The sequence below is a fragment of the Populus trichocarpa genome, chromosome 3 (assembly GCF_000002775.5).
Source record: "Populus trichocarpa isolate Nisqually-1 chromosome 3, P.trichocarpa_v4.1, whole genome shotgun sequence".
Classification (NCBI taxonomy): domain Eukaryota; kingdom Viridiplantae; phylum Streptophyta; class Magnoliopsida; order Malpighiales; family Salicaceae; genus Populus; species Populus trichocarpa.
Genome location: NC_037287.2, coordinates 2,963,345 through 2,989,758, shown reverse-complemented (window position 1 = coordinate 2,989,758; position 26,414 = coordinate 2,963,345). Strand labels below are relative to the sequence as shown.

Here is a 26,414-nt window from a genome sequence, read left to right as displayed (position 1 = left end):
TGGTGTTTTTAACTAAACAAAAATAACATACAATGGTGGAACTGCATGGCCAAAAAACAAAGAGAGTAAGTATATTCAATATTTTAGCTAACCACTGCCTACTTGATCATTGATGAATTGTTTATATTGGATGTAAATATATTGCAAACAATTATCCACATCCAAATTAACATCCAAATTAAGTTAAGGGTATGTTTATAAAAATTAAATTTTTTACAACCCTCCTTTTCAATTGAATTCTTGAAGGATAACACAAGAAGTATGTATCATTTTCTGACAATATTAGTGTATGGTAAAACTATAGAGAAAGTGAAGAAAATATTAGAGCAAAAGACGACATTTTTCCAACCCACTAATTAATTCCTTCAAAGAGGAAAACTAAATCTATGATTTTTTTTATAAATTGATTTTATTGTTATTTTTTTATCGTCCCATATATACCTTGAGTAAACCTTACTTTTAATAATTATTTCGATAAATAAAACATTTATTTTTAATCTTATTATTAGTTTTTTCTTAATTTTTTATGATAATTGAGGAATATATATATTAATACCGAAAAAAAACCCAAGTTTAAATGACCAGCCATTAAAATTAATTAATCGGTGGTTGCATTCTAACACACTACATTAAGATTTATTTTTTATACAAGTTGAAATTAAAGCATATATATATATATATCATACCTTCTCAAGCTTGAGGGGAAATGGTGGAACGGACCATCTCGTAGAAAAAACGCTTGATAGCAATGGTCTTACGTCAACCTTTTATTCATGTTTTTCCACAGAAGACTTTGACTTGGGGTTAACCTGTCGGTTAATTACTCTTATGCAATTCAATTTTTTTTACAGTGTTAGTAAAATCACTTTAATTATTCTTCCAATCTTCCCGTGTGATTCACTGCTTGCTGATTCTAAAGCCGCCTATTTAAACTTTAATATTTTTTTTTATGTGTGTGATTAAATTAATTATTTCGATAAATGACACATGTATTTGGGGACAAATAAAAAAAATAATCTTATTGCGAGAGAGGCATTGGAGCCTTTAATATTTTGCAAAGGCATGGAACACGATGCCAAGGGAATGTAAGACAGTTGCTGACAGCTGGCGTCAACCAGAAAATTATAAAATATTCTCATCGTTTCAAAGAAAATTCTATCATGCGGAATTCTTTATTTATTTGGGAGGCCAGCAAAGTCAAAAGGGAGTGGTAGCTCATCATTTCCAAGAAAATTCTATCAAGGAACGAAGATACTTTCGGAGAATAACAGAAAATAAAATTTGTCTCTATTTATTTGGTGTCGAACCATTTTAGCCAATGTTTGACACTATAGTTGAAAAATATTTTTTAAAATATTTAAAAATTTTTTATTTTTTATTTTAAATTAATATTTTTTTTAGATTATTTTAATATACTGATATTAAATATAATTTTTAAAAAATAAAAAAAATATTATTTTAATATGTTTTGGAATGAAAACCATTTTGAAAAACAACCGCTACTATATTCATAAACACCCTCTAATGGTTGTGAGAACATCAAGGCACAGTCACAGATATATCTAGAGAAGATACAGAGTTGAGTTGTAACTTGTTAATTCGCCTTTAAAAGATACAGAGCCCCTGAGTTATGGTAAATACAGATATTTTAGAGAAGGTGGTGCTCAAGGGTTTTAAGGGAGTTTTCTCCGGAAAACAAAGTTCCATAAACAACTTTTCTTAAGGAGCTCAACTTCTCAATTAATTAATTAATTATCGTGGAAAATAAAAATGCAGATGGCAGTATATAGTCTCACAGACCCATCTCACACTGTAAAGAAGAAAACTTATTATCATGACAATGACATAAAGTATTTTAGAAATAATATCATTTGTGGTTATTTTATCAATGATACTCTTTGATTTTGCCATCACTATCAAAATTAAGGCATGATTTTTCCACACGTTATGTCTTCTATATCTGTCATTGTCGTGCAAAGTGAACTGCCTAGCTTTAACCTTTAATTCATATTTTTCCCTAAAAAACAACTGACATGGGTTCAACTTTATAAGAAGAAATACAAGTTTTCGGTTAATTACTTTTATGCGATTCATTTTTTTCTTCTACAATGTGGTTTTAATCAATGTTATTAAATTTAATTCAAGCCTAACATTTAATCTGGAACTTAATCCGGTTCAGGTTTAGAAAAAATCAGGTGAGAGTTGACCCAATCAAGCTTAAATGACCAGATAAATCAATCCATAACATAGTTAACTCAATCAAAAACTAGTATTACTTTTTTTAACTATGTAGTTTTGATTTTTTCTACAAAAAAATCTTAAAATGATACAATTTTAGATTAACATCAGTAAATAAACTAACTTGTCCTATCTATTACCCAAATCTTGATCTAAGTACTAGGCTAATTTATGACCTAAACTCTCATCTAGATATTAAATCTAACCGTGTTTAATAACTTTGGTTTCTTAAAGAAAAATGTCATATATAAAACATCTATTCCATCCAAATTGAAACATTCACAAATTGATATAATAGTTATTGATATTTATTTTTAATATATATAAAATGAAATATTTTAATAATTGATTAATATTGTTAAACCATATATGTTTTTATAGTTTTTTTCTTTAATTTTATTTTTTAATACTAGATAGCCTCTAATTTTGGCTCCGGCACCTTTCTATAATAATACTTGACTATTATTAAAAAAAAAAGAAGCAGAAGAAATAACTAAGCAGGTTGATTGTTAGGGGTAATGCGTTATTTAGTTGATTTTTGAAGATTTTAGGTAAAAATGATGGTTTTGAGTTATGGTTTGTTTAAATTATGAATTTGAGTTAGAAATATTGATATATCAGTAGGTGATCTGTGAAAAATCTGGGTTTGAGGTTGAAGATGATAAAATTTCAGTTTGGTCCCTCAATTTGTGAAAAAATCAGTTTAATCCCTAAACTTTGGAAAAATTATAGATTGGTCCCTGGAGCTTAATCCTAGATTCTTGACAGAACTAAAGATGAATTATGAGAAAAATTCCAGTATAGTTATGAATTTATGACATTTTCATTTTAGTCCTTTAATTTGATAAAATTACAATTTGACCCTTAAAAATCTGCTAAAATTCCAGATTGGTCCCTAGAGCATAATCCAAGATTCTAAACAGAATTAAAGAAGAATTATAGGCAAAATTCCAGTATAGTTATGAATATGACATTTTCATTTTGGTCCTTCATCAATTTGATAAAATTACAATTTGACCCTTAAAAATCTGTAAAAATTCCAGTTTGGTCCCTAACTATAATTAATATTAGCTTTTTCCTTATCTTTTAAACCTATTAACTCTTTCACTCTATTATAATCTAAATATAATGATTTAAAAAATAAAAATCACTCCACAAATAATAAAATACTGTTATCAAAACAATTAATTCTCAAGTCAATATACTCCAAGAGGCAGCCATCCTTGCAAGAAACCATCATTACTAAAACCATCAGCATCAGAAGGAACAGCCCCATCTTATAAATGCTGATCAATTGATATAGAGGATAGTAAGGAGGTTTAAGCTTTTATAGAGGACTTTACGGACCCATGCTGTGGAAAAAAAATGCATGATGGCAACGGTCTCCCATCCCACGGAGTCCAATTACTTGTAACAGCATTCCCAATTAAAGCAAAGGTTTTTTTTTCGTGATCTGAGTAATGAGAATATAATAATTTTAAATAAAATAAATAAAAATAAATTATGAATTTTAATTTTTAATAAATTTATTATAAAATTATAAAATTAAAAAAAATCAATATAAAAAAAACACAAAAAATAACATTTCAAAATAAAATTATAAATTTGAATAAAATTATGAAAATATCAACGGTAATTTCACAAAATCTTTCTAAACTCTAATTGCTCTAAAATTTTAATTTGCGATATAAATACATATTAGGAGATTTCTTGTAAAATTTCAGTCTAATTCAATAGTCGAATTGAAAGGTATAATTAATATCATAAAAATAAATTATATTTTTTTTATATATAAAAGCAAAACAAAACATTATTTGGACATAATAGAATGGCCGAAATAGAACCGAAATATTCTAGTGAAAAATTAGGTGAAATTCATGCATGTAAGGAGATAATATTCTAAACAAGATGAAATATCTTCTAATTTATTCCATTTTTAAAATTAAAATAAAATATACCTCCCATTCTAGACGTGACATAGTGAATTAAAAACCATAGCTTTTAGAGCCCCAAGCGTACGGCCCCATCTCGTGGGAAAAATTACATTATGACAATGGTATCACCGACCCATCTCGTGGATAATTTGGTGCAAAGTCCTGATCTCCATCAAAATCCTTTTTGTTTTGAAAAGGATTAAATACACACACACACTCAATGATCACTTAATATCTTTATATTAGTTTTCAAGTTTTGAGATATAAGTTCATAGCTCTTAAAGACAAGAAATATACCACAAGATTTAAAACTATTTTATATTTCATTAAAATAAATAAATAAATTACTTATATGGTTACAATATTTATTTCTTAAGAAAATAAATTGATTTCTTTGTGTTAATAACATTTAAGGATTTCTTCCAATCAAATAATCAAATTTATTTTAATTAAAAAGTTTCCAATCAATAACAACATTCCCAATTGAACCAAAGTATTTCCACGAACCCATCTCGTGGAAAAAATGCATGATGGCAACGGTCTCAGGGACCAATGTGCAAATGGAAATGGTCTCACGAACTCATAAATGCTTACGGGTCAATGGTCTTATAGACCATCTCACTGGCGTGGAAAAAATTGCAGATGGCAAAAGTCTCACAAACCCATCTCACACTGCAAATTCCCATCCATTTTACTTGTTGATTGTGTTACAAAAAATAAACTTTTTAGAAAGAAAAAAGAGAAGACTTATTGTCATGATAATGACAAGAAGTCTTGTAGAAATAATATCATTTGTGGTTCATTTTATCAACGATACTCTTTGATTTTGCCATCGCCATCAAAATTAAGGCATGATTTTCCACAAGTTATTTCCATAAAGAAAATAGCAAGTCTTCTATATTCGTCTTTGGCATTCAAAGTTAGCTGCTTAGTGTTAACCTTTGATTCATATTTGTTCAAAAAAAAAAAAAAAACAGACATGGGTTCAACTTTATAAGAAGGAATACAAGTTTTCGGTTAATTACTTTTATGCAATTCAATTTTTTTCTACAATGTGGTTTTAATCAGCGTTGTTGTTAAATTTAATTCAAGCCTAACATTTTAATTTGGAACCTAACCCAATTTAGGTTTAGAAAAAACCAAGTGAGAGTTGACTCAATTAAGCCTAGTTGACCAGATAAATCAACCCCCCACTTAGTTAACTCAGTTAGAAACTAGTTTTACTTTTTTTAACTATGCAGTTTTGATTTTTTCTAATTTTTTTTTTTAAAATGATACAATTTTGGATTAACATCATTCAACATAAGCTAACTTGTTTGATTTATGACCCAAATCTTGATTCAAATATCAGGCCAATCTATGACCTAAACCCTCATCTGGGAATTAAATCTAATCATGTTAAATAATTTTGGTTTTAATGAACAACATATTCTTAAGAAAAATGTCATATATATAACATTTAATCGCATCCAAATTTTCACAAATTGATATAATAGTTATTAATATTTATTTTTAATATATATAAAATGAAAGATTTTAATAATTGATTAATATTGTTAAATCATATATGTTTTTATGGTTTTTTCTTTAATTTCTTCTCTTAACATTGAATTTGCTTATCCCGATCTCATGATCCGGGTCGTAGACTTGATGCGTTAACTCAAGTTCTTTTTAATATATATGTATATGTATATGTATATATGTATATATGTATATGTATATGTATGTATTTTATTACTTCCTCCCCTGTCTTGTATATACTGTCCTCTGTTTTTCTTTTATGCTAGCTAGCCTCTAATTTTGGCTCTAATAACTCGACAATTTCTCTAATGTGCAAAGGAGTGTTTGACGTGCTAAGGATATAGAGCTTTCCTTCTCTCCTTCTGTCAATCTTCTTGGAGAGCCTATGTTCTTGCCTTGATCAAGACTCCTATCTTAGTTATTCAACAAATATGAAGAAATTTTCCAAAATCATTTCTTGACATAACATCTCACCCACCCCAGCCCTTTGTCAAGTCCTCCGTCACTCTGTAACATCTCATATACAGTTTCCTAAAGGTCTGAGGAATCGAACAAAGAGGGCAATGATTGGGCATCAATCTTGAAACCACAATGATCCGATGAACGAGAGCCGCTAGTGGGGAAGGATTCATGCATCTCTGTTTTTGTGTATTTCTCATGCTCTTTTTCACTGTACAACAGAACTTTTGCCTTTCCAGTTTTTCCTCTTAGACGCTCTTCAATCAATGGAAAGAGGAAACACCACAGAAAGGTGTAAACTGACAAGAAATTCAATGCTCACACTTTGAATTTTAATTTGCATGTTTCGGGTCATTGACAGCTATGCATTAAAATTACAGAGTAAAATCTCATTTATCGGGGATCAAAAACTTGATGGACAGATTAATGTTAAATAGGAATTCTTTATGGAGCTCAGTCACAGACATATCTAGAGAAGATAAGAGTTAAGGATATGTTTATAAAAATTAAATTTTTTACGACCCTCCTTAATTTTCAATTGAAATCTTGAAGGATAACACAAGAAGTATATATCATTTTCTGACAATATTAGTGTATGGTAAAACTATAGAGAAAGTGAAGAAAATATTAGAGCAAAAGACGACATTTTTCCAACCCACTAATTAATTCCTTCATAGAGGAAGATTCTCTATTTCTTGAAAGGCTAATTTTGCACTACATTTAAAATTTAGGAAAACTAAATCTATGATTTTTTTTATAAATTGATTTTATTGTTATTTTTTTATCGTCCCATATATACCTTGAGTAAACCTTACTTTTAATAATTATTTCGATAAATAAAACATTTATTTTTAATCTTATTATTAGTTTTTTCTTAATTTTTTATGATAATTGAGGAATATATATATATATATATATATATATATATATATATATATATATATATATATATATATATTAATACCGAAAAAAACACCCAAGTTTAAATGACCGGCCATTAAAATTAATGAATCGGTGGTTGCATTCTAACACACTACATTAAGATTTATTTTTTATACAAGTTGAAATTAAAGCATATATATATATCATCCCTTCTCAAGCTTAAAATTAAAGCATGATTTTCTAGAGGTGATTTCCATAAAGATAGAAGGGAGGGCTAGCATCCATCATCTTCATGGAAAGTGAGCTGGCCATCGTCAACCATTTATTCATGTTTTTCAACAGAAGACTTTGACTTGGGGTCAACTCGTCGGTTAATTACTTTTATGCAATTCAATTTTTTTTTACAATGTTAGTAAAATCACTTTAATTATTCTTTCAGTCTTCCCGTGTGATCCACTGCCTTCTTTGTGATTCTAAAGTCGCCTATTTAAACTTCAGCACATTATACAACTAAATTTATTCTTTCACTCGGTATTTATTATATATTCAATTCGTTAATAGTTAGAAATACAAAAGAGATAAAGACAACTACAAATATATATGTAACTTACTATTGAAAGATCCGGTCAGCTGATTGTATGAAAGATCTAAAGACTTGAGAGATGAAAATCCAGTTAGAGATGAAAGATGCGTCATATATTAATTAATCTAAGGTCCGTTGTCCATTAATTAATTGGTGCTTGCCTTCTAACACTTGAGATTTATTTTTTATGCGTAAGCATTTAATTTAATTTTTTTGTAAACTAAATTGAAATTAAAGCATATTATCCATTCCCAAGCTTACGGGGCAATGGTCTCATGGACCCATCTCGTACAAAAAACGCTTGATAGCAATGGTCTCATGGACCATCCCACTGGCATATATCGTGGAAAAAATACACATGGCAATAGTCTCACAAGACAAAAAAAAAGGAAAAAAAAAGAAGAAAAAAAAAAAAAATTGATCTGCTACAATAAAAAACAAAAAAAACTATCTAAAATTTTTTATTACACCATAATTTGATGTTATCAGAAGATCTTAAGAGGTCATTTCCTGTATAAATAAAGTTTGAATACATAATATACAATCAAATTGCAACCCAATAAAAGATGCTGGAAAAATAATCAAATAAATTTATAGTTCTCTTTCTTAAGACCAATTTTGTTCCCCAACATAAATGATAGAATACTGTTATCGAAACGATTAATTCTCATGTTAATATGCTCCAAATTGCTCAATTTCTGTAACTCATAACCACCTATATTAAAAAATAAATAAATTAAGAATTCATGTAAAAGAATAAAAAAAAATATTATTGGAGTAATTTAATTATGATTGATCAAGAGGCATTTAATTGCTACGGTGACTTCATGTAAAGAGGTTGAGGCGGTGAAAATGTAAGTAAGAGGAGTAATTGTTCCAGTGATGATGATGTAATGATTGTAATAATATATGATGTGGTGGTATGATTATTACTAAATATGTTTTCTATTTTCTTCGAAGTAGAACCAATATGATACTAATTAAACTAATCAAGTTGTTGAAAAGGAAGAAACAAGGAGGCATTCTTTTTATAATGCTTTTAATCTGAATATCTTTTAGAAAGAAATTGGTTTTATTTTGTTCTGAATTTTTTTTGAATTTTATATCTTATAATTTGAATTTTATATGAACTTTGATCCTCATTTACTTTTGTTTTTTTATTTTTTAATTGAAATTTTTTATCTATCAGATTTGATTTTTATTCTTTTAATTGATATTTATTTTATTTAAAATAATTTATAAAATTATAAATTTTTTTTTAATTTCATCATCTTTCAATTTTTTTATCTGTCATGTCAAGCTAACGAACCCATCTCTATGTATAAAAAAATATTTGACGGTGCTTGGATTGGGTGTATGCCTACGTACTAGAGCATGTTTGAAAACGCGGTCCAACCCGTGTTCCCAAACATTTTGAAATTTTTTTTACTTAAAATTAATATTTTTAAGTGTTTTTGAATCGTTTTGATGCGTAGATATCAAAAATGATTTTTAAAAAATAAAAAAAACATCATCTTGATGCATTTCTAAGCGAAAAACACTTTAAACCGCAACCGCTACCACAATCCCAAACAGGCCTAATTCTAAATAGGCCTTGAGATTTATTAGGGCAGAAAATGAGCTGCCTAGCATTAACCTTTTAACAAATATAATTTCAATTCAAATTTCAAGATAAGCTAACTTGAAATTATGCAATTTAAATTTCAAATATAAGTAAAAAAATAAGAGTTGAATCGATATAACCCGATCGATTCGATGGGTCCAAAGATTGTCTGGACGACTGGTTAAAATATAGTTTTACTTCAAAAAATTCAAGATGACATATTTTTTTAAAAAAGTATCGAAACAACAACATATTGGATCGATTGACCCGGGTCAATTTGGGTTAACCTTTAAATCTGTGACCCGGGTCATGAGACCATATAACCCCAAATAAAAAAAAAAATTATGAATCTCAATTTTCAATAAACCTATTGTTGAATAATGAAATTAAAAAAATCAATCTAGAAAAAGACACAAAAAATGACATTTCAAAACAAAATTAGTATTTTGAATAAAACTATGAAAATGTCATCGGCAATCTTGCAAAGTTTTCTAAACTTTGATTACCCTAAAATTTTAATTTGCAATATAAATATATGTTAGGAGATTCCTCGTAAAATATCATTTGACCATAACAGAATAGCTAGAATATAACCTAAACATTCCAGCCAGTATTTAGGTGAAATTCATATAAAAAGATAAGATTTTAAGCGAGATAATTTGTTGCAATGTCCTGATATCCATCAAAATCCTTTTTGTTTTGAAAAAGATTATATATACACACACTTAATAATCACTTGATATCTTTATATTAGTTTTCAAGTTTTGCGATATAAGTTCATAGCTCTTAAAGACAAGAAATATACCACAAGATTTAAAACTATTTTATATTTCATTAAAATAAATAAATAAATAAATTACTTATATGGTTACAATAAATTCCCAATTAAACAAAAGTTTTTCCACGAACCCATCTTATGGAAAAATGCATGATGGTTAACGGTCTCAGGGACCAATGTGCAGATGGAAATGGTCTCACCAACTCATAAATGCATGATGGAAATGGTCTCGAGGAAAGGCAACGCTACAGATGCCAATGGTCTCCGGGACTCATAAATGCATGATGGTGATTGTCTGTCGAACCCATCTTGAGGAAAAAAATTGCATGACGGCAATATACCACAAGATTTAAAACTATTTAATATTTCATTAAAATAAATAAATAAATTACCTATATGGTTTCAATATTTTTTTCTTAAGAAAATAAATTGATTTCATGTGTTAATAACATTTAAGGATTTTTCCAATCAAATAATCAAATTTATTTTAATTAAAAAGTTTCTAACCAATAACAGCATTTCCAATTAAACCAAAGTATTTCCACGAACCCATCTCGTGGAAAAATGCATGATGGCAACGGTCTTAGGGACCAATGGGCAGATGGAAATGGTCTCACGAACTCATAAATGCATTTATAGTGATATTTTCACTGTTAGAGACATACAGTAGTTTAGGGAGTTTTATCTGGTGTTGCCTCTGACGCAGACATTATAAGGCCCCCCTCATTTTCATCATCAACAACAATTACTAACTGCAGAGAATCATCACACATTAGTAACTTAAAGCCTTTGAAGTAATGATGTAAGGCCTAAGCATACTAGCTAGACCCAGAAAATTAAATAATAAATCAAGAGGGTGAGCCTTTCCTTGACGAATATCCTCAATGGCCTCTGGGATCGAAGCAAATCCTCTGCCCACAATTTATTGTTAGCACGTGTTTGCAATTTACAACATATATTTTGATAAGCTACTTGTAGAGTAAGGCGCTGTTTTTGTATCTAGCTTTAGGTGATTGCACCAAACATAGACTGAACAAAAGGGACATACAGTCAGGGGCGGAGCAAGAAAAAATAGTTAGGGGGGGCAAATTATAAATTAGAGGGGGCAAAGAAAAAAATTCAGTTATTTTTATTAAAATTATAAATATTTATAAGGAAGGAGCATTTTCTTGCAGGGGCCCCAGCCCCTGCCACCCCCCCTCCCTCCGCCACTGCATACAGTGGTGGAGAAATTGGATCCAGTTCCTTTTGATACATGTAACCAGTTTTGTATTTTGCTCACTTTTCAATTTGGTTTCGGTATCGTGTTTTGCAATTATTACTTACTGCTGTTGTTTTGAATTAACTAATCATTTTTTCCCTCGAACTTCCCATGTCTTTTTGTTGGAAGCTCCATTTGTATAGCTTTCTTTTTTTATTGTTTTTCTTATTATTGATGTATGTTTGACATTTTTAATATCTTAGAAGAGCACACAGAAAGGTTTATGAGGATTCCATGGGAGGCTACTGATTTTTGCTCCCCATGAGAAGAGCATCTTCTAACAGAGCATTGAATGTCATAACGAGAAAGATTGTCTGTCATTGCACACCCTAGAAAATGCTTTTTTTTTTTAAATCTTTTTTCTCACAAGATAAGGTAATTGGCTGTCGTGTGATTTTTATATGGCTTGTGTGTTTTTTTTTTTTTGATTTACGTGGGGTGTTCGGGCCAGCTTACGCGCACCACGACTATTCCCCACGGCCCCCTGGACATCCTGCAAGCCCAGGAGCAGGTAAGGCACCGCGGGGGTGACAGGGGTGTACATAGAGGGTCGAACCCGGGACGGGGGCGGAACAAGTCACACGATTGACCACAGCAACTAGACCCTCAAATGCAGCTTGTGTGTTTTAGATGGGCTTGTGGTGGTCACCCAAGAGAATGTCACTTTTAGCATTCTTTTATATATATATATATTTGAAGTTTTTGTATATAATACTGTAGCCACACAATCCACAAGAATAAGATTTATAATTATTCCAAGTTTATTATTATTGATAATTTATGTATTTAATTATATATATATATATATATGATAGTGATGAAACCATGCAAGTAGGGTCCTAAATGATTCTAAATTATAACGAGAGAAGTACAATTATAAATTTGAAAAGATTTTACGTGAAATCACATATAAATATCGATAAAAATGTTGAAGTACTGCAACAATTTTTATTTTTTATTTTTTTAAAATTGGATAATTAGTAACCAAAATATAATTAAATGCAAATAGAATAAGTGCTAAACAGTAAAATAAAATAATATTCGAATCCAAGAATATTCCAAAAAGAAATAAATTAATATTCAAATCTCAAAACATAGAACCTGCATAAGATATGCAGATAAAATCATGGAAATGGCCAAAATTGTAGTATAAATAGGACCTCTATGGTTGCCCAAAGACACATAACAAACAACAATATTCTACGTAGTAGTTCATAGAATTATCTAAGATGATGATGAAAAGAATGGGGGCTTGGATGTTGCTAGCATTATTGACTTTGATTGGCGAATGGTCTGGTCGTTGTTATGGGTGTTTGGAGGAAGAGAGGATTGGTCTCTTGGAGATCCAATCTTTGATCGACCCAGATGGCATTTCCTTGAGACATTGGGTGGACAGTAGTAATTGTTGTGAGTGGCCTGAAATCGAGTGTGATAACACTACAAAGCGAGTGATCCAACTCTCTCTTAGTGAAGCAAGGGATTATAGCTTGGGCGATTGGGTTCTCAACGCATCTTTGTTTCAGCCTTTCAAAGAATTGCAAAGTCTTGATTTGGGATATACTAGATTGGTTGGTTGCATGGAGAATGAAGGTAAGTTCAATGTTTCTGCACTTAATTATAATCATAAAATAAATGAAGGTTGGTTGGTTGGTGTTTAATGTCAATTATCTTGCTTTGATGATTCTCTTCCAGGCTTCGAAGTCCTATCATCAAAACTGAGCAATCTTGACCTACGTGTTAACCAATTTACTAATGATAAAAGCATTTTGTCATGTTTCAATGGTAACCTTTCCACTCTCAAGTCTTTGGATCTATCAGACAATTGGTTGACAGCTGGATCAGGTAGCTTCTATGGTAACCTTTTAGTTATTTATTTAGCTTTGAAACCTTTTCTTTTCTCCTTCTCATATCATGTTTTTTCTATGCGTTTATTTCCTTCCAATATGCTATTGAGAAACATCATGCAGGTTTCAAAGTCTTGTCATCAAGGTTGAAAAAGCTGGAGAACCTTCATCTATGGGGGAATCAATTCAACGATAGCATTTGTCCATCTCTAACTGGATTTTCATCCCTCAAGTCTTTGGATCTATCGTTCAATCAGCTGACAGGATCAGGTATAATATACAGTTTCTACCTACCTAAATGCTTCACATGACATTCTCTTAATTATATTGTTTCTTTATCAACAAAAATGAGGACGACTTTATATCTACCTAAAGAGGCACTTGGAATTAGGTTCAAGAGGCATATATTTTATTCTTATTTTGGCCCTTTTATGCCAAAAGTGTTGTAATATTTAGATTAAATTAGCAATCAGAAGTTCACTTCAAAACTCTCCTATTCTGTGGTGAATGGTGATGGGTGATTTTATGGTGAAATATTTGGACTTTGAGAAATAAAACGTGAAAAAGTTTATAATTCTTTAATGCTATGGATAAAATAGGGAAAGTACTTGCTAGAAAACAGAGGAATTAAGTTAGGAACAAATTATAATTACTAAATTAGTGACAACTAATCTTACTAACTAAATAGATAGAGGAATTAAGTTACGAACGGATTTCAACTTACAGATTATTATTATTAGAATGATATTTAACGATTATTATTATTAGAATGATATTTAACGATTATTATTCTTGTTTTAATTACCGATGGGTTGACAGCTGGATCAGGAGGTAGCTTCTATGTTAACCTTTTAATTATTTAGCTTCGAAACCTTTTCTTTTCTCCTTCTCATATCATTTTTTTCTACGCATTTAATTATTTCCTTCCAATATGCTATTGAGGAACATCATGCAGGTTTCAAAGTCTTGTCATCAAGGTTGAAAAAGCTGGAGAACCTTCATCTATGGGAGAATCAATTCAACGATAGCATTTTTCCATCTCTAACTGGATTTTCATCCCTCAAGTCTTTGGATCTGTCCTACAATGAGTTGACAGGATCAGGTATAATACACAGTTTCTACCTACCTAAATGCTTAACATGACATTCTCTTAATTATATTGTTTATTTATCAACAAAAATGAGGACTTTATATCTACGTAAAGAGGCACTTGGAATGAGGTCCAAGAGGCATATATTTTATTCTTATTTTGGCCCTTTTATGCCAAAAGTGTTGTAATATTTAGATTAAATTAGCAATCAGAAGTTCACTTCAAAACTCTCCTATAAATATATATTTTATATTTATCTTTTTAAATAAATATATTTTTATATATGTTTTTTCTGTCTTGAGGTACTTAGACGAACACAACTCTAAGTTTTTTTTTTTTTAATGCATTTGAGTTTGAATGGGTTTTGAATAACATAATAAGAAGCTCTCTTCTAGAATATTATAATTAAGAAAATTGTAATTGTTAAAACTTAGAGAAATATCCAATACAAATCACTAGACAGCCAACGAGAGACTGCCAATTTCTTTATGAGAAAAACTCTCGACTGTTTTATAGCCATTTATTATTTCCTCTCTTTTTAATGGGTTTATGTTATTTTGGACCTTTTTTTAATCAGAATATTATTCTGTGGTGGAGGATGATTTTATGGTGAAATATTTGGACAATATGTTGCTATCTAGGATCGATTATTATTCTTGTTTTAATTACCGATGAGATCTTAATTATAAGTTTCTTTATCTTGTTTTGTAAGTCTATCATAACTTAGCTTCCATCTTTATCGACTTTATATCCAAAAATTGTTTTTTTTTTCCAATAAGATCAAAATTAGAATGATTAAAAATTGTTTCGTAATATTTTATATAATATATTAAATATGCCTTCATGATATTTAAAAATTGTTTAGTAATATTTCCAATAAGATCAAAATTAGAATGATATTTTATATAACGACTTTAACGACTTACTCTTGCAGGTTTTGAGATCATATCATCACATTTGAGGAAACTCGAGAACCTGGACCTGAGCCATAATATATTCAACGACAGCATTTTATCACATCTGCGTGGATTTTCTTCTCTCAAGTCTTTAAATTTATCATATAATGAGTTGACAGGATCGACGACTGTCAATGGTAAAGTTCTGTTATTTACAATACCTTTTGAAATCTCTGGATTTTTCAGGCAATTTGTTGTTTAAAAACTCGATCAAGATAACATTTAATTTCACTACTTACTTGATTGCCTGTTTTCAATTCTACACATCATAGGTTTAAGGAAGCTGGACTTCCTGCAGTCATAGTTTAGTTTCTTAAAATCTTAATTAATAATAATGGCACATGGCTATTCTGCACCACCATTATTTTCTTCATATCTCTTCTTTTTTTTTTTTTCACAGGGACTTTCTTCAATTCTAGCACCCTTGAAGAATTGCATCTAGATCGTACTTCTCTCCCAATAAACTTTCTCCAGAATATTGGAGCATTGCCTGCTCTTCAAGTCTTGTCTGTTGGTGGATGTGACCTCCATGGCACCCTACCCGCTCAAGGTAAATTAACAACTTCCATCCGCCTATAATTGCATCATCAATAAAAGATTCTTTCAACACTATTTTTTACTGTTTCGAGATAAATTATACAGGTTGGTGTGAATTGAAGAATCTGAAGCAGTTAGATATCTCTGGAAATAATTTAGGAGGTTCACTCCCAGATTGTATGGGAAACTTGTTATCTTTACAACTATTAGATGTTTCTGAAAACCAAATTACTGGAAATATTGCCTCTAGTCCCCTTACCAACCTCATATCCCTTGTATTCCTCTCACTATCAAATAACCTCTTTGAAGTTCCCACTTCAATGAAGCCTTTTTTGAACCACTCAAGCCTCAAGTTCTTCTCTAGTGAGAACAACAGACTAGTAGCAGAACCTGCTGCCTTTCATGATTTGATTCCAAAGTTCCAACTAGTCTTTTTTAGCTTGTCAAAAACGACAGAAGCACTCAATGTAGAAATTCCCAACTTCCTCTATTACCAATACCACTTAAGACTCCTTGATCTCTCCCACAACAACATCACCGGAATGTTTCCATCGTGGTTGCTTAAGAACAATACACGATTGGAGCAATTATATCTGAGCGAGAACTCCTTTGTTGGTACTTTGCAGTTGCAAGATCACCCATATCCAAATATGACCGAATTAGATATATCAAACAACAACATGAGCGGTCAAATTCCAAAAGATATTTGTTTGATCTTTCCAAATCTACAAACCTTAATGATGGCTAAGAATGGATTCACAGGTTGTATTCCTTCTTGTTTAGGAAATATTAGCTCTTTGGAAATGTTAGATTTATCCAACAATCAATTGTCCACAATAAAACTAGGACAACTAACAACATTATTGTTTCTCAACCTGTCAAACAACAATTTGGGTGGTAACAACTTTTGGGGTCAGATATCAGATTTTCCATTATATGGGTGGAAAAAGTGGATTGTATTGGATTTGAGTTACAATCAATTTTCAGGCATGCTTCCAAGGTGGTTCGTCAATTCTACGGACCTTAGAGTAATTAATTTGTCCAAAAATCATTTTAAGGGTCCGATCCATAGAGACTTTTGTAAGCTTGGCCACCTTGAGTATTTGGACCTTTCTGAGAACAACTTGTCTGGATATATACCATCTTGTTTTAGTCCACCACAAATAACCCATGTGCATCTATCCAAAAATAGATTGAGTGGTCCATTAACATATGGATTTTATAACAGCTCTTCCCTGGTTACGATGGATCTTCGAGATAACAGCTTCACCGGCTCCATTCCAAATTGGATTGGCAATCTTTCATCATTGAGTGTTCTTCTTCTAAAGGCTAATCACTTTGATGGTGAGCTCCCTGTTCAGTTATGCTTGTTAGAACAGTTAAGCATTTTGGATGTTTCAGAAAACCAGCTCTCTGGTCCAATACCATCATGTTTGGGCAATCTTACTTTCATGGCAAGTTCCCAGAAAGCGTTTGTGGATCTCAATGTTGATTTTGGATCATGGTCCATAGAAAGAGCTTATTATGAAACAATGGGTCCACCACTAGTTAATAGTATGTACAGCTTGAGAAAGGATTTTATGGTTAACTTTACAGAAGTGATAGAATTTACAACTAAAAATATGTATTATTGTTACAAGGGGAAGATTCTCGGCTACATGTCTGGTATTGATCTCTCCAATAACAACTTCGTAGAAGCAATCCCACCAGAATTTGGAAACTTAAGTGAGTTACTATCATTAAACTTATCACACAACAATCTCACTGGATCTGTCCCTGCAACATTCTCAAACCTAAAGCAGATTGAGAGTTTGGATCTTTCTTACAACAACTTGAATGGTGTCATCCCTCCACAACTTACTGAAATTACCATGCTAGAAGTTTTTAGTGTGGCGCACAATAACTTGTCAGGTAAGACACCTGAGAGAAAATTTCAATTTGGGACCTTCGATGAAAGTTGTTACGAAGGAAATCCTTTCTTGTGTGGACCTCCATTGCGAAACAATTGTAGTGAGGAAGCAGTGTCATCTCAGCTAGTGCCTGATGATGAACAAGGAGATGATGGTTTCATAGACATTGACTTTTTCTACATCAGTTTTGGTGTATGTTACACAGTTGTGGTGATGACGATTGCAATAGTTCTCTACATCAATCCATATTGGCGACGCAGGTGGTTGTACTTCATTGAAGACTGCATAGATACTTGCTACTATTTTGTGGTGGCTAGTTTTCGCAAGTTCTCCAACTTCAGAAGGTGAATTTGTTACCAGGGAGACGGTCGTTCCTAGTTTGTCATGATTGTTTGTTTAGCTATTGGGTGCTTAATTCTGTAGTGTACTGTCTCTACATCAAATATATTTGTCGGACTTCTCATTCCTGAACCATTAGTAAGGGAGCTGATTTGGATTGGTCATTGACTCGGGTGTGATTACTCTTTCAACTCTCAAGACTTGTCTGAAAATAAATTGCCAAAACCACTACTAAGTTAAAACAAAATATTCTATGCATGTGAGCAACACTTACATCTGCCAATGTTTCAAGGGCGACCCCACCTTAGTTATTCAATCAAAGCATTGAAATTGGAGCAAGAAGATCCACCTCAGTTATTCAATCAAAGCTTGGAGTGCTCGCAGATTGAGGCTGCCTATCGAAACGCTGAAGATTTTCCCGCAGCATGTAGGAATCAAACCAAAGCCCCTTTTAAGAAAATTTAATCTGCCTGTCGAAACGCTGAAGATTTTCCCGCAGCTTGTAGGAATTAAACCAAAGCTCCTTTTGAGAAAAGTTAATCCCTGTTGAAACGCTGAAGATTTGCCCTCATAAAAATCTGCCTTGTGTTTAAAAAAACACCTCCCTTCTGTTTCCTCAACATTTCAGGTCATGTTTGATGCCCCAGGCAGGAAAAAGGACAAAATTCTAGAAGAGATGATTCAACATGACAAGCTCAAATATTTTGGCTTGGATTTGTAGCAAGTCCTGTGAAATTTTTGCTACAATATCATTCTCTCTTCCCCCTTTTCTTTTCTTAAAATCTCTCGTCCCGCATCATCATAATTGGTTGTGACATGGAAACCCCAGATAAAGATGAAAGAGAACCATGTTGCAAGCTTGACATATTGTTCTGCTGCATTGTTGGTATAGAACCTTGCACATTCAATGATTGCAACTGGGGATTTAGTTGATTTTCATGGGACTGCAATTGATGAACTGGAGGCTGGGGAAGTTGTCCGAGCTGTAGATTAGGAATAGGCCTCCTGAATCTGCTTGGGTTTAGAAAACTTACAATCTGCTTCTCATAGGAACCCAATTTCTCCTTGAAACTAGGTGTGACGTTGTTTTTAGAGACCTGTAAGAATGTTATCAAGCGCTCCAACATGACCTTGAAAACCTCCAGCTTTTCAAGTTGTTCTGACTTCGGTTGTTGCGAATGAGAGTCAAGCTGAAAAGCAAGGTTAACATACACGAGAATTAAAAATTACATTGATCCTTTGTAGCAAAACATTAGTGAAAAAAAATGTTTCTATTCCAATTCTTCTGTGTCGATGCATGGTTGTGGGGGCGGTTGGGGCGAGGGGTAGGTGATTAGTGCAGATGATACAGTGACAGGCAATGCTGATGATGAAAACAAATTAATACAAAAGCTCAACATAGGGAAATTGCAGATAATCATGCATGGACAACTAATCCAGAAGAAATTGCAGAGACAATTTACCTTGTAACACCCTCAAATGTCATGAAATCTCAAACATTTCCTTACTAATGTCAAGTATTGAATAGTATGTCTAAGATTATGAGATTTTTATTTTTAAAAAAAAATTCAGCAGTATTTCCTTTGTTTTCTGTTGTTACCAAGTTATTGACTAGACTTCATTCAATCACAATACTCAAAACTTTCACTTTGATCCAACCATCTTGGATCATATCCCATCTCATCAAATAATATTTCACATAACTATACTTCATTGTATTTTCTCAACCTTACATCATCAACAAATAACACATTAACTACAAACAATTATAAACTCAAAAGATTCATATTGAACTAATTATTACATTAACATGCATCCATCTTTTAAACATGCATGATTATAATTACTAAATATTCTTTTTGAATAGTTTAGTAATATTAGTTCCTTACTAATACATTTTAAATGTATAAGTACCAAAAGCAAACATCTTCATGATACATATATTACAATCTACATATAATACAAATTACATATAAAGCAAATATATTACATCCCACAAAATAAACAGATTAAAACAAAAAGCCCATATTTAACGCTCCGCATCACCTCGTGAAAAACCTGTATACATATCATTAATAAGAAATAAGAAAGATAACACATTAAAGATGATAAAGCTATTATGTTCACAAGTCTTCAAAATATATCAAATTATCTTTCATCACCAACTTACTATATATCAACATTAATAACTCATTCATAATTTATTAATCCTATACTTATAGGACCTCTGTAACCAACACTCATTGCTTAATTTTTAATTTGGTAATTCATAATTTTACCTCAAACCCGGCTAACCCTCTTAAATAGCCAACAATCAACCCGGTGATTCCATACAAATTACCCAACATCCGGCTATTCTCTATCAATAGCCAATCTAACCGGTAATTCCATACGAATTACCCAACATCCGGCTATTCTCTATCAATATCACATACCAACCGGTAATTCCATACCAACCAGTAATTCATACTAACCAACCGGCAATCACATACCAACCGGTAATTCCATATCAACCGGTAATTCATACTAACCAACCGGTAATCACATACCAACCGGTAATTCAATACTAATCGGTAATTCTATACTAACCAATAATTCATACTAACCAACCGGTAATTCCATACCAACCGGTAATTCATACTAACTACCCGACATCTCAATTATAATACCAACAGTTTCTTCATCTACTTCTTCCATATCAACATGTCATAAACAACTCATAACTAATAATGAAACTTGGAATTTTAAAAGAAAGTGATGAATCACTTACCGTCTGCTCGTGATAGCCCAGCTCCTCCTGCCTGATGCCCTGCTCCCGGTACAACTCCTGAATCAATCAGATTGCACTACATTATTAATCCATTATCATTTCTCCTACGTGCCTAAATTTAAAGCATGTAATATCTTTTATTTAATTGGGGTTTACATCAAAATTTTCATTCATTTGTCACCTCATTTTCAACATTTAGTTTTAATCAATTTTCTTCTTTTAACTCACTTAAAGAATTCTCCCATGAACTTTTCCTACCATTTATTTATTCCTTCTTTTCACATTCTTATGATGTTTCTTCACTTGTTCATATTTTGAATACTTCAAATAAGAAAAAGAACATCATTTCTCAAACATAAAACAATCAAAACCTCATTCCTATATTTCCTCATCCTTAATTACAAGTTCTTTTCTTCAAAACTATTCAATTTCTTTCTTAATTACTACTTCCATTTACTATTTCTATACTATTCAACCTCAATTCCATCATATTTACTATTTTTCTCAAAATCCCCAAATTCTCATAAGAACCCTAATTTTAAAAAAATCAAGATTATGAGAAATTAAATCAAATTTAATTGTCATTGTTTGATAACTTACTCAAATAAACCCAAAAACACTTCATTCAAGTAAAAATCTAAACTTTTCATGCTTACCAATCTAAGTTCTCCCAACTTTTCTTCTCCTCCTAGTGTGGCCAGCCCTCCTCACCTTTCTTATATCTTCCTTCACTTGATTCTTCCTTAATTTAATGTTCCAAGTCTTTCAATCTTACAAGTTTCAAAGCTCTCTCTCGCTTTTTCTTGTTTTTCTCTTAACTTCTCACGTTCTTTTCTTATTTTTTTTTCTTTTCACATTTGTTACTGCCCAGTCAGCAGTTCATAACAGAAAAGGGGCTGCCTTGTTTTATTTTTAATGGCAAATTACCATTTTACCCTTATGAGTCTTTTTGCTTCCATTTGACGGTCCTTATTCTTTGATAGCACTGCCGAGCTCCATTCATCCTAAAATTTTAAATAGATTTTATTTATTTTAAGGTTCCTCATAAAATTTCAGCTCAATTTGATGGTCGGATTTAAAATTACGTCCAATAACGTAAAACTAGTCAAATTGTGATTTTTCGTCAAATTTCTGAATTTCTCTAAAACTTCTGAAATTTTAACCCAAGCTAAGGAATCATATTAGAAGGCTCCACGTAAATTTTCAGAATTTTCTGATAACCCGATCGAGAGTTACAAATTGTTTTCTTTTTGTTTTACATGAAACTAGTCAATTTATAATTTTTCGCCTAGAGGTTTTACATACCTGCTGTAACTTGGCAGCAATTCTCTGGTATATTTCATTTATTTCAAGGAAATAAGTCTCCTTCATGACTTTGATCTAGAAAGTACAAATAACCAGCAAAACATTATCGGTCATATGCTTGATTTCTTCAGGTGCCAGTCAGAAAGAAAGTAACACAAACAAACTTAAGGGAATTGATAAAAATAAAATAATAATAAAAAAGGGCAGAGGACAACATAAATTAGTTGAGATAAAATAGCAATAGCAGAGTGGAATTAATGCTGGAAACTCAAAAGGATGTCGATATTGATGGAATGGAAAGATGCAAAGGGCTGTGTAAGTACACCATAAGACAAGATTCAGGGGTTGGTTAAGTTCAGTTACTTTGTCTCCCTGCAAGCTACTCATCATTGTTTTCTGTTGTCATAGCTCAAGACAATGGATGTCACGACTTTAGCAACGCTTCTTAGCCTTAGATCCTAAGCATGACCCTATGTATCATTATCAACAACCATTCTTATTCCCGTTTTAATACTCTCCTAAGCACAAAAAAAATGTCCTTATCAAATATGCAGTTATGACTTGAGACATTCAGAATTTCAACCTCATTTTCTATAAAATTCAACAATACTGGATATGGTCATGATTCAATGGAATAAGTCCCACTTATTTTCTTTTTCTTCCATTGTCACATGTTTCAGAACAAGTTGATTGCAATCGTGCAAATAACTCTTATTTTTACCTTCATTCATCTTATCAATGATTAATCATTTCTTAGTTGCTGCAATCATGGAACTTACAATGCTTCCTAACTAATCCCAACCATAGCTGAATAAAATTCCTTGGACCAATCCCAGGAGACCTTTTTCCATTGAAATCTTGCAAGACTATGGCATACATGAACTCCATCTAATGAACAGTAAATCACAGAAATTACCTTCTGATAGATCTCCTCTTGCCAATCAGCGCCTTTTGCATGTCCAGTCTGTGCTGTAGAATCTAGGGATGCTACAAAAATTTCAGTGCGGGCAACAAAAGATTAGAATTCATGTATTTTTGTGTGTTTTCCATATACAAGGGTATTTCTGTAATTTTCACTCTTGCTGAAAATTATGGAATACTGCAAGTCTCAGTTTTATTTTCCATTTAGTAATTTATTATCCCAAAGTATAGCGAGCTTCATTAGGTTTTTCCTATTCTAGATAGGACTATTAGTATTTTCCTACAGAGAAATACAAGTCCTTTTCGGACTAGGAGTACTAGGAACTCCATCTAAACATTATGTAATCATTCAAACTGACGGACAGACCCTATAAATCCAGAATGAGAGGTTAACAGCTGGTGCAATGCACTGGAGGGTATGATGTGGTAACAAATGCGTGTGTGATTGCAATGGTTTCAATAGCAGTGGCATTTCTAATGCCGTAAGTGGCCACAGTGGCACATAAAGCTACCAAAAAAAGCATTACCTGGCATTTGTCTCTGAGAATTGGCAAACATAGTGGAGGGATTCCCTTGTCCCATTGAATTCCCCACTGAGTTCTGTGAAACACCAGGGATACTTTGCATGTTAGGATCCTGGACAACAGTGTTAGGGATAGTCTGGGTTACACCGGAGACAAGAGGCAGTGTCGCTTGTAAACCAGCAAAACTTTGAACTCCATTAGATGCCATGCAATTCTGCATGTTCTGTGATAACAACTGTTGGCGTGCTTGAGACTGATTAGTGGACAATAGGATAGGGAGAAACAACCCATGATTCTGAACTTGAGGGGGCATACTATGGGATGTTGTTCAAGATAAAAGGCAAAAAGGAAAACCTGTCAGAAAAAAAGAAGGCACTGAACAAGGAAGACAAATGAAACATCGGCAGTTCACACATAAAGTTATGAGCGAAAGAACTAGGATGGATTTGATTCAAAGCATAAAAGTGTTGTCTGACAATTTTCAGGGTTGGGGGAAGAAGAGGCGGCTGAAAACAAAAATAATATGACAATTTTCGGGGTGGATGAAAGAAAAGGAGGAGGCAGAAAACAAAAATAATCAGTAATTTTCTTGCCTAACATTCATCGATTACTCAACTTTTTGATTAAAGCATGCCATACACATAGCAATATGCTGCAATAAAATGCAAAAGAGTATGATAACAATGCGACAAACAAAACAAAAGGTAAGATGTTTAGAAATTCAATGCTCGGCAGCATTATTATATATGAAAAAAGGATCAAATACTTTCTCTCAGAAGAAAAAGCAAGAAAGTGACGTCTTACATCCTAAGCAGGAAAATCTTTAAAATCTACCATCTCAAGCATAAAATATAAAATAGTCATGCATTACAGTCCTTGTTCCTTAACAAGTTAAGGATGAAACACTTCACATGCATTACAGAATTAGCATCGTGGAGGTGATCATGAGATTTTTCCAGCAAGGCGAAATACATAGCAATATGCAGCAATAAAATGTAAAAGAGTTTGATAACAATGTGAAAAGAAAAACAAAAGGTAAGATGTTTAGAAATTCAATGCTTGGCTGCATTATTACCTTCTGGATCCATGAGGGCAGTGGGCATGGCGTTTTAAGACCTGATCTCCATCGAAAGAATCTCCAGTGATATTTTACGCAGATAATCAGACTGAAATCAGATATCAATAACAAAACACTAGCTCTCAGAGCAATCCATGTTACAAGAGAAGGGGGAAATGAATATATGCTCTATCATTTCATCTTCTGTGAGGATATACTTCTGTTTCCTCTATTTTAATTTTATTATTTATGTATTGATTCGCTATTTGCTTTTTGCACACTTCCCCTATACATGAACTTGTTCACTCTAAATAAAACACTTGTCAAGAGAATTAACAAAAAGATGTGAACTCCCAATCAGCCTTGCATACAGAATGAACGGTGAGGAAGTGTAGGCACAGTACACACACATTTGTACATGCATAAATGCGTGTGTATATTCATGTCTAGAGATTATCGTAATTATCGAACCTCGCATTAGGCAAATACCTGATTGGTGGCGGTAGTATAAATCTTTTCCTCAAGCCGTATAGCAATTTTCTTGAGTTCTTGTAATCCCTCCTGACCAGAAAACAGAAGATGCCTCTTTAATGTCTCCATTCTGCACATGTAAATCATTACGTTTCATTTTTAATGACCAGGAAAGTATAGAGAAGTTAGTAGTAGCGAGCAAGAACCCTGACCTCATAAACCACACCAATATAAAAAATGTATGGAATCATTAGCAAAAAGTAAAAACAAATAATGGCATAAGCAAGTGTCGGTCAAGTAATGTATGGCATCAAAATACATAAACATCTATTTTTACTTCCTCCAGAGGTACAGAGTATAGGAGTTTACTTGGCCACCCTTCTGTCTAAAAATTCTAGCTAAGAGCTTCATGGTTAATTTTGTTGAACTGGAAGAACCTTTCATTTATGGCTATGTTCCAAGATATATAAGTGAATTAATGGCAAACCAGGGGAGTCTATGTGAAAACATTACAATAGCATTTACTCTGAGCAAGAGCACTTCTATAGATGTGTTGTAATTGACAAAGAAAAGAAGAGAAATCCTTTCAATTTATGAAAATGCAATGAGTTAACCTTATCTCACACTGCAATATATACTCTACAGTATTCATTGGCCACTGCAAGTGCCAGCAGTAGCTGTCTATATGATTTTGAATGTAGAGAGGTCAACAAAACATTCAACTTTATGCTGAGAAACTAGGAAACCATACTCTACAGTATTCATTGTGGCTAATTGATTTTTGTCTGCTGCTTTTCTACTTTAAGATCACTATCATTTCAACCCTGTAGAAGTTAAAACAAATAAAAGGCCCAAATCCAACACCATTCATTTAAGTTCAGTTAAAACTCGAAACACGTATGCTCATGGCAATAGATTAACCTTGAAATTTAAAGCGGAACAAGCTTCATGCAGCCATCGAAAGAAGAGATTACATAAGAAGTTCCAACAAAAATTACTTCCCAGCACTTTATGTTCCCTCAAGTTTGCTTATTGTGAGAAACACATGAGAAGATGAAAAAAAAAACAAAAAAAGAGGCGAGTGATACTTGAGGTTGCCTCATGGCAATCCTGCTGATTTTAATTAACCTTTTGCCCTTCTCCTTTTCTTTCATATAAATAAAAAATTTACTATTTTGCAGCACTTGCACATATTAGGAAACAAATACATACATTTTGTCGACTATTCTTTTCCGTGAGTCAGGCTGCATTTGAATTCTCCAATCACCCGTGTCCATGACAGGTTCTCCGCCTGGGACAGCGGGCCAACCAAAAAGAAAAAAAATCATATTGCATGTTAGAATAGACCCTAAAAAGAAAGTCAGGAGCGACAAGAAGAGTAAAAGCACATCAAGATCATAAAACGAGGCTTTTCAATCCCCAATGAATATC

The 26,414-nt window shown here is 32.2% G+C and overlaps 1 protein-coding gene, 2 long non-coding RNA genes and 1 pseudogene across 10 annotated transcripts in view; 1 reads left to right on the top strand and 3 right to left on the bottom strand.

The window, feature by feature from the left end:
- The window catches only part of LOC127905037 (uncharacterized), a 98,928-nt gene extending 72,980 nt beyond the window's left edge, over window positions 1–25,948 (bottom strand). Inside the window, exon 1 of the long non-coding RNA XR_008058656.1 lies at window positions 25,905–25,948. This is a non-coding gene — a long non-coding RNA (uncharacterized LOC127905037). The remainder of the gene's footprint in view (window positions 1–25,904) is intronic.
- LOC18096659 (mediator of RNA polymerase II transcription subunit 15a-like) overlaps window positions 1–26,414 on the bottom strand; it is a 99,777-nt pseudogene that overhangs the window by 72,980 nt on the left and 383 nt on the right.
- LOC18096653 (receptor like protein 21) overlaps window positions 12,377–26,414 on the top strand; it is a 101,332-nt gene continuing 87,294 nt past the window's right edge. Inside the window, exons 1-8 of one of the 8 annotated variants that reach the window (XM_052450944.1) lie at window positions 12,382–12,849; window positions 12,952–13,101; window positions 13,227–13,373; window positions 14,059–14,205; window positions 15,128–15,286; window positions 15,550–15,699; window positions 15,792–16,448; window positions 16,915–17,133. In XM_052450944.1, coding sequence (XP_052306904.1) covers window positions 12,489–12,849; window positions 12,952–13,101; window positions 13,227–13,373; window positions 14,059–14,205; window positions 15,128–15,286; window positions 15,550–15,699; window positions 15,792–16,448; window positions 16,915–16,997 — 1,854 coding nt within the window. In that variant the 5' untranslated portion in view covers window positions 12,382–12,488 and the 3' untranslated portion in view covers window positions 16,998–17,133. Of the gene's footprint in view, window positions 12,850–12,951; window positions 13,102–13,226; window positions 13,374–14,058; window positions 14,206–15,127; window positions 15,287–15,549; window positions 15,700–15,791; window positions 17,941–26,414 lie in introns of those variants that run through there. The other 7 variants (XM_052450945.1, XM_052450940.1, XM_024592273.2 and 4 more) reach the window with 7 other exon arrangements.
- LOC127905039 (uncharacterized) lies at window positions 19,912–22,004 on the bottom strand. Its single transcript, XR_008058658.1, has 3 exons — window positions 21,362–22,004; window positions 20,706–20,762; window positions 19,912–19,993 (listed from the first exon to the last, which is right to left on the bottom strand). It is a non-coding gene; the product is annotated as an uncharacterized LOC127905039 (long non-coding RNA).